Here is an 8,789-nt window from a genome sequence, read left to right as displayed (position 1 = left end):
GATAAAAAAAATTTTATTTTATTTTGAAAAAATTATAGATGTGTAGTTTATGATCTAACGAATCCAACGATATATTTTTTGTTCGAAACAAAAATCAAATTCATCTTGATCCAGACACTGAATGTTTTGTGTTTATATCCGACGGTCTAAAATTGTTAAGCATTTTTCATATAGCATATGATTTTTGTTTTGAACAAAAAATATATCGTTGGATTCGTTAGATCATAAACTACACATCTATAATTTTTTCAAAATAAAATAAAAATTTTTTGCGACCCAAATTACCTACAGCGGGATCTGCTGTAGTTTTTACTACAGCAGACCCCTGCCACCCGGATTTATAAAGCATCACCCTTCCTCTCCTCACTAAAAAAAAGAAATCCTCTTCGGCTTAACAGAAGTCCACGTGACATGACAGCTTCTATGGAGAGAGTCTTGGTATCATCGGAGGGCACATCGGAGTTTTCTCCTTCTGAGCTTCTCTTCAAGGCTCTCTCACTGATTCCAATCTCTCATTACGTTCTAGGCTTGCTTTGGATCTCTCTCCTCTTCCTCTACAATTTTTTGGAAATTCATTTCCTTCACGATGTGATCACGGGGTTTCGCGGTGACCCGGTGTCGCTCACCTGCAATTTAAGCTCCGAGCTCTACAAATTGGTTGGTTCCAAGTGTCAGCTACTTCACGGAAGGTGAAAATTAACTGGTTCAGAAGATTGGTGTGGTTAGGTTGTGATTATAACGGCCTAATTTGAAGTTGGGAGACTGAAGCTTTGAGTTTTTTTCCTGACATTTTGGTATTTTTGAGTGAATTAATCACTAGTTAGATCATAGACAATTTGGCATTATCTATCAAATGTAATTTAGAGGATGCATAACCAAACATAATTTCTCATAAGAACTGCCAATTTTCTGGGAATCCTGTTTGAATTTTAGTGGAAATTTTTAATAGCCAAATTTGTTATTAAATTACTCTTATAAAATGCATTATCGGCTGTTAGCACTCAGGGTCTAGTCCTGTTTCTGGAATGTACACGATATATCGCTGTTGTGATTTATTGGTCTTATTTCTTTCCTTTGTTGATGTCTGCAGATACTTGCCTACTCCATGGCTTTCCAGTCCTCATCTCCAGACAACTTATCTGAGCTTTTTTGGCAGTCCTCCCTGTTTCAGCTATAGGCGGTTAGTTATGAATGATTCTCTATTGTAGTAATCTTATGATTTGCGCCTTTATGTTAGTATTCAGTACTAATGTACTGTTTCTGCTTAGACGCATATTCCATGCACAAGATGGTGGGACAATGGCTCTGGATTGGCTTATGTATTCTGATGGTTGGTACTAATTATTTTGACAAGTTAATTTTGAATCTGTATGTTTTATACATGAATTTGAACCTGGATGAGAAATAAATTAGCGAGTATTGGTCCTGCTATTGGCTGTTGTATACTTGATTATGTATATGTTGGATGTAGGATGGCAAATATAATTGTTGCTCCATAAATTTTGATGAATACATGACATGTAGGTTACTAAACACTTGCGTGGTTCTGTTGTCGAATAGAAATTTATTTACAACATCTAAAGGTGGCCGGAGGCAAATTCTTAGTTCCCACAATATTGCTTCTTTTTTTTCCCCCTTCAGAAAATTACATAATTCTTTTATTTATGAACTTGTGATTAACAGTTTGTGAAGGTGCCTCCCAAGTGAATGCTATATCTCTAAGAAATGATAACATTCCAATTGTTATAGTCATACCTGGCCTAACAAGTGATTCTACTGCTGCTGTAAGTACTGTTCATTTTTTTTTTCTTTTCCTCCCTTCCAAACTGAATCTCCAATCTCCGTTGTAACTGTTCCTTAATGTTGATTTGATTAAATTTGGTACTTTTAGGTAAATACTGTTGAAATTATTGAAAACTAGACACTTGCTAGATAGCCATATGTCCGCTCTACTATTTTTTTTTATAGATATAACTACTCTCCCTCTCATAAACATGTAACATGTCGCAGTACATAAAGCATCTTGCTTTCAAGATGGCAAGGCAGGGCTGCAATGTCGTTATAAGCAATCACCGCGGACTTGGTGGCTTATCAATGACGGTGAGTCCTTGTTATAAATACTTTTGAAGCATATCTGCATCATTTATCATATAAAAATTCTAAGTAGTTGAAAAATATTGACAGTTCAAATTGTGAAACGATTAAAAGGAAAAGTTTTCTTAGCATCATGAGAATGCTTTTATTATATCATCAACATTGTGGTTCATCTCACCACTGTTTAAGTTTATTTTTTGTCCATTATATAGGACAAAACTCATTCATTTTTTTTGGATAATTAACTCGTTCATGCTTCAGGAATGGGCTTTCACTGAACTGGATATTTCAACATTGGAATTTCATTTACTAGATGAAGTGCTAGATGACAAATTTCATTTATATCATTAACACTGTCTTCCCTGCTGTTTGTACAAATGTATTATTTTTATAGTATTCTTTGTGAACTTTATTACACACGAAATTGTGTATTTAGATGTTCGCAACAATGTTCAATTTTACTTTCTAAGTGTTTCTATAGATCATTAGCTAACAAGGTCGCTGCTGTGATTTGATCAGTCTGATCGCTTCTATAATGCTGGATGGACAGAGGATATCCGGAAAATCGTTGACTATGTTCATTGTGAATATCCTGAAGCTCCTCTATTTGCTGTTGGGACTAGTATTGGTGCTAATATATTGGTATATATAATTTTTCTGGATTTTCGTATTTTCTTTTTCTTCTTTTATATGGGCGAACATGTGACCCAGTGGAAGAGCTACAGGGGTGCAATCTAGAGGTCATAGGTTTAATTCCTGAAAATAGCATCTCCACATATTATGTGGGGGTAAGGTCCCATTATGGGAGCCTTGTGCATAGGTGTTGTTTGCCGTTTACCCTTTTCTTCTTTTATGCTCCCGATGTGTATCATTTATGCTACCGTTGTGTATCTTATCTTAAGTATGACGATCCCAAATTACATTGCTTTACAAACTAACTTTATTGGGATGCCATTTGTTCTCCATTTTTCAATTGTAGAATAGTGATTTTTCTTGCATGTTAAAGTTGTCATGGCCTTTTATCAGACTTTTTAAATAGCTGCACATATTCAAAGGAGTGCATACCCTTTCATTCTGTATGTTGATTAGGTCGGCTGTAAAAGTTGGTATAATTCAAGAAAGAAATACAAATACTTATGATTTTCCCTTGTAATATGACAAGCCTTTTTGTTAGGCCTCCATTTTGGAGACTAGATCTTGGTTATCCACCATTGTACTCTAGCTACATAAGTCATCTTTTGTCGGCCGTTGCAAATAAAAGAACTTTTTTTGTTTCTGTGTCTCCTTGCAATGTAAATAAGTTCAATGGATTCTTTAAGAACTTAGTAATTACAATGGAGTATCTCTTGCAGGTAAAATATCTGGGAGAAGATGGGGCTAATGTTCCTCTTTCTGGTGCTGCAGCTGTATGCTCTCCTTGGGACCTCTTGGTCAGTGTTTATATTATGTGATGCAAGTATTTTTTTTAAAATTTTTTAATTTGGTTACAAATAACAAAGCATGAGGAAATGATTTCTAATGGGTTCAATCTCTTACCTTTTCCAGTTGAAATTTTGGTCTGAATTTATAGCCTCTTCTGAATGAAGTGATGAACTATGAAATTTCATGTAAAAATTGGAAAATGTGGAGATGAACTATGAAATTTCGTGCAAAAATGACAAATCTTCATTGGGAGTGTTGCCAAATATGTTCATGGGAGTTCTATACCAAACTAAAGGCCATTTGGAGCCCTACTGTAGTTGCTATTTTTCTTTTTATTGTTCTTCTAAATTCTATACTTTTTACCTTCCTTGTAGGTATGTGACAGGTTCATTAACCGAAGGCTTGTACAGAAGTTGTACAACACAGTGCTAGCATTTGGCCTACAAGATTTTGCCCAACAGTATGCCTATATCATTTCTTTTACCAAGTTTCTTTCATGTTACAATTTTTGTTCCTGGCAGTCATCCTTAATGAACTAATTTTGTTAAAATTTCCAGCTGCTTCATGGTTCTGATTTTTGTTTTCTTCTGCATGATATCTGTGATTTTTCATAGGCATCAGTCAGTTTTGTCTCGTATAGCAGATTGGGAAGGCGTTAAGAAGGTTGCTTTTCCTTCTTCTTTCATTATGTGCTCAGCAGTTTTCTGGTCTCTAAATAAATATCAGTGACGAAGAACTAACTTAGAGCGATGCTAATGAAGTTTTGAGTCTGAAGAAATTCATTCATTATGCTAATTTACAACCAGTCAATTTACAAAATTACCAAAATAGTTGAAGGAACAAGAAGCTTTCAGTGCTGTAACAAAGTGTCATACTGGTTGATATCTCATCTCAGATTCTCTTTATCCTTGGTGTATTCCTCCAGTCTGGTAGATGTTTTGTCCAAATCAGGCTTACCTCTAACTAACTAATACTTCTGGTTCTTTTCCTTTGTACTTGCAACAGTTGCGGTCTGTTCGAGATTTTGACAACTATGCTACCCGCCTTTTGGCAAAATATGAGGTAAAATTTGTTTTGTATTTCTCAAGTTTATGCTTTGTTTACTAAGTGGATTGTTTACTGTCCCAGACAGTGGATACATATTACAGGCGTTGTACTAGTGTTAGTTTTGTGGGAGGTGTATCTGTGCCTCTTCTATGCATCAGTTCCCTGGATGATCCAGTATGTACCAGGGAAGCCATTCCATGGGATGAATGCAGGTATAAAGTTTTCCTGATTTCATACTTCCACAATATCCTCCTCCTAATCATCATCAAAGCCCTTATCCCAAATAAAGTGGGGTAAACAGAAGTTACTTGGAGTTCAGATCCTCGATATGATTCTCCTCCACCATTCATTCCTCTTTAAAGCTATGGTCACCCCTATTCTGATATAATTTATATGCTTTATTATGATATTATCACCTTCATCCATGTTGTTTTTGGTCTTCCACTTTTCTTGTTAGTATCTGCTGCTTAATTTTTTCTCAAACCTTTTTACTGCTGCATTAATATCTCTATATTGTACATGTCCAAACTACCTTAGAATTTCCTACTATGACAGCATTTGCTCCTGTAATTTGTGGCAACATTAGTTCCCGATAGATTGTTAGTGACCAGAGAACCAAGTAATTTGAAAATGAGCCTTGGGATTTTACTGACACTTAATAACACAGCTTTCTAAAGCTTCTTTGCTGCTGGAGGATAATGCCACCACATTATGTCTCTTAGTTTTGTAAAGATCACATGAAAGTGGATACCGCCCTAATTAACAGTTAAACTACTCCCTTGTACAACGCTCCGACAGTGAAGAGGGATCAGAAAAGATATATGCACAGCATTAGCCCCCATATCCAAGGGCTGTTTGCCGAATTTTAGTCTGTGACCCCTGGGTTGTGGTGAATCAAATTTACCACCAGCCAAGGTCCGTCCTAATGCCTTTGTGGGTACTTTAAAGGAGTAATGAGTTTCAAGAGAATGTTACCTAGACTGTTACCTAGACAATGAAGATTGGTAAATCAACTATAATTGGTAATTGTCTCTACTAAGCATAAAGTGGGTTTAGGGAAAAGATCCTTGGTAAAATGGCTGACATCTGATTACTTTAGGAAAACCATTTATGCGTGCTGACTAAATAAGTAGTCGCAGGCTGTTGCACATCAATTAAACTGCTTAGTTCTCATTCAAAGTAAGTTTGAATAATAGCTGTAGTTTCGGTACTCATATGGAATGAACGGACATACTGCTATTGCGGAACCAGATGGGAAGGCATCTGAACATGTTCCTCATTTGTTCTTGTTACTGTTGATAAACAACAAATGTTCTCAGAATAACTTTTGGAGTCCATGATATCCTATCTGTGAGTTCGATGTGCTGCAGCATCGAAACGCAAGGCCAGCAACCTTGCTTTACCGATTTAAGTTATTTTATGTCAAATTCATGTGGGGTTTGATTCTTGTACAGAGCAAATGAAAACATTATCCTCGCTACAACAAAGCGTGGAGGACATCTAGCTTATTTCGAAGGATTAACTGCAAATAGCTTGTGGTAATTTTTGCTTTCTCCTGTTGTTTTATAGTATGGTGTATGCATGCTGGCTTGTGTCTCACTCTGTATGTGTGTCCAGGTGTGTTTTTTTTCACCATTTTATGATTGCAAGTTACAGGCTTACATCATGATGTCGAGTTGTCCACGTGAGTAGCATCATTTGTTCTTTGTTTCATTGCAGGTGGGTGAGGGCTGTTGATGAATTCTTTAGCGTTCTACAATGTAGCCCTCTTAGAAACAAAAGAAAGGTGCAAATCATTTTATGAATAATGAATGTTTTGGGATTTACCAATCACAGCACCACACTAAACACACACAAGTGGATGTGCACTCATCCATTTGTGGGCTTAAATTTTTTTTTTGTGTTGCATGTTGTATGTAGGAGTTTGACACTCTTTGAAACATATCAGACCATGATTTCCATTTCTAAGCAATCAGTAATGTCATTATGATAGAGTCCCACATCGGTTAGGAGAGGGGAGGAAGTGCTGTATATAGGTGAGAGGTATTCCCTCTCCTTAGTAACCAGGCTTTTCCCAGAGAAGGGCCTGGCTACAACCCCCATCGGGCCCTTGGGCTGGATGGGACCATCACTCAATAACCAAGCCCCAACCCATCCACAGGCCATTGGGCCTGGCCCAGACCATCCAGCCCAAGGGCCCGGTGGGGGTTGTAGCCAGGCCCTTCTCTGGGAAAAGCCTGGTTACTAAGGAGAGGGAATACCTCTCACCTATATACATCACTTCCTCCCCTCTCCTAACCGATGTGGGACTCTATCTACCTGCCAAAACTAGCTCTCCTAACCGATGTGGGACTCTATCTACCTGCCAAAACTAGCTCTCCTAACCGATGTGGGACTCTATCACATTACCTGCCAAAACTAGCTCTCCTAACCGATGTGGGACTCTATCACATTACCTGCCAAAACTAGTCTCTATATGTGTGTGTCTAAGTGTCTACATATTGGGTTGTGATGCTCTCCTAACCGATGTGGGACTCTATCTACCTGCCAAAACTAGCTCTCCTAACCGATGTGGGACTCTATCACATTACCTGCCAAAACTAGCTCTCCTAACCGATGTGGGACTCTATCACATTACCTGCCAAAACTAGTCTCTATATGTGTGTGTCTAAGTGTCTACATATTGGGTTGTGATGAAGCAATAAGAAGCTATTTGCAAATTAAATGAGTTCTGTTAAGTTACGAGGTTATCTCTATCCTATTGGTTTCAATTATTTGTGTTTTTTTTTTGGGAAAATATAACCTGCATGCGAACCATATGCATCTTTTTCTTCTTTGTCTTTGCTATTTTACCACTCAAGATTTTTCTTTGAAATTATTCTTTATTCCACAGGTCCAACTCCCTTATAATCTAGTCGAAAGACTTACAAGTACCACAAATTTGCAATAAATTTACTCATGCTAGTTTATAGCTGTGAAATGAGCTTTCCCATGATTGGAATTGTGATTAGATTTTTGCGCAGAAAAAAGAATCATCAACTTTTGCAGATAAATTAGTTGCATTTGTTGGGAAGAAAATTGCTTGCAGAGTTTGTCAAAGATGATGATCTGGCTTGATGAAAGTTAGTTGGACTAAACTTCTTTTGAATTGATGTTTCCTGTAGTTGTTTCTATACGGGTTCGTTTCTGTACGGGTTCTTGAATGTTTCTGTGGTCCATTATAATATCAGAATCCTTGCATTGCTCATTATCTGCACCCTTGTCTCTTTCTCTGACTCATGATTACTAAATATCCATGCAATAGTTTTCAGAAACAACCATATCATGGTATCTGATTACACATTGTCTTGCAGGCGCAACCATTGAGCTTGTCCAGCCCATTGGAATCCTCAATTGGTGAGGGGCCTTACGTGAACGTTACGGAAGAAGGAATTGTAGCTGTGATTGGCAACTCGCAGACAGAAAATTTGGCAGAAGACATGTTTGAGGATCAAGATATATCCAACAAGCATACGGTTCACACTGCCACGGATGAACAGGATATTTACAGCGATGATAACATGACACAGAAATCACAGTTCAAAAATAGAACTGCATCGCAATCAGAGCAAAATGTTAACAATTCATTTGGTCCCGCACAAAAATGCCTGAATCAGCTTTTGCGACGGAGTAAGACTTCAATCTGGCTGCTTGCATACATAGCCTTTGCAACAACCTGGCCACTGGTCGGGACTGCTCTTCTTCTGGTCTTCAAGAAGAAATTCAGAGGTATCCTGCCAATGGCATCACTTAAAAGATAGAATCCGATGTTAGGAAGTGTAATCATATGCATGCATTCAAATCTAGTCAAATTTTCAGCGAACAAAAATGTTATTAAGACTTTCTAGTATGTGATGAAACCTTTTCAGGGTTCTCGTTGACAAAGAAGCCTTCAATCAATTTGTTAAAATCTTGAATTAGTCATAAAAGCTATTTTAACTACTGTATTTAATTAGTATTAGTCGTTGACAATAAAAATATTGAGTGCATTGTCAGTAAAATCTCAAATTTTGCTAAAAAAGGATTCAATTTTTGTCCTTGGTTGGTTAAGACTCAAGAGTGTGTTAGTGTTAGTCATGCTCTCCATCAGGGTTCAATCGCCTCCAAATACGAGTTGACACATTAATTCTCCGTGAGGTAGCCTGACACTCGTGATTTGTGGATTGTTGGAAGGCTCTATAGTTTAT

At 37.3% G+C, this 8,789-nt stretch overlaps 1 protein-coding gene across 3 annotated transcripts; it reads left to right on the top strand.

Annotated features, from left to right (window-relative positions):
- Positions 1 to 340: 340 nt before the first annotated feature.
- LOC119983593 (embryogenesis-associated protein EMB8) lies at positions 341 to 8,541 on the top strand. Of its 3 annotated transcripts, none has more exons than XM_038827269.1 (14): positions 341 to 689; positions 1,091 to 1,180; positions 1,269 to 1,330; positions 1,684 to 1,784; positions 2,011 to 2,100; positions 2,614 to 2,736; positions 3,447 to 3,524; positions 3,891 to 3,976; positions 4,131 to 4,179; positions 4,522 to 4,578; positions 4,645 to 4,775; positions 6,133 to 6,180; positions 6,283 to 6,349; positions 7,917 to 8,541. In XM_038827269.1, exons 1-14 carry the CDS (start codon positions 412 to 414, stop codon positions 8,361 to 8,363), a joined length of 1,707 nt encoding a protein of 568 aa, XP_038683197.1. In that variant the 5' UTR covers positions 341 to 411; the 3' UTR covers positions 8,364 to 8,541. The 3 variants fall into 3 exon arrangements, with proteins under 3 accessions (XP_038683197.1, XP_038683196.1, XP_038683198.1); XM_038827268.1 differs by lacking the exon at positions 6,133 to 6,180 and adding an exon at positions 6,018 to 6,101; XM_038827270.1 differs by lacking the exons at positions 4,131 to 4,179; positions 4,645 to 4,775; positions 6,133 to 6,180 and adding an exon at positions 6,018 to 6,101.
- Positions 8,542 to 8,789: the final 248 nt, after the last annotated feature.

This window comes from Tripterygium wilfordii, chromosome 18, assembly GCF_013401445.1.
Source record: "Tripterygium wilfordii isolate XIE 37 chromosome 18, ASM1340144v1, whole genome shotgun sequence".
In the NCBI taxonomy this organism is placed as follows: domain Eukaryota; kingdom Viridiplantae; phylum Streptophyta; class Magnoliopsida; order Celastrales; family Celastraceae; genus Tripterygium; species Tripterygium wilfordii.
This window is presented reverse-complemented; position numbering and strand designations above follow the sequence as displayed.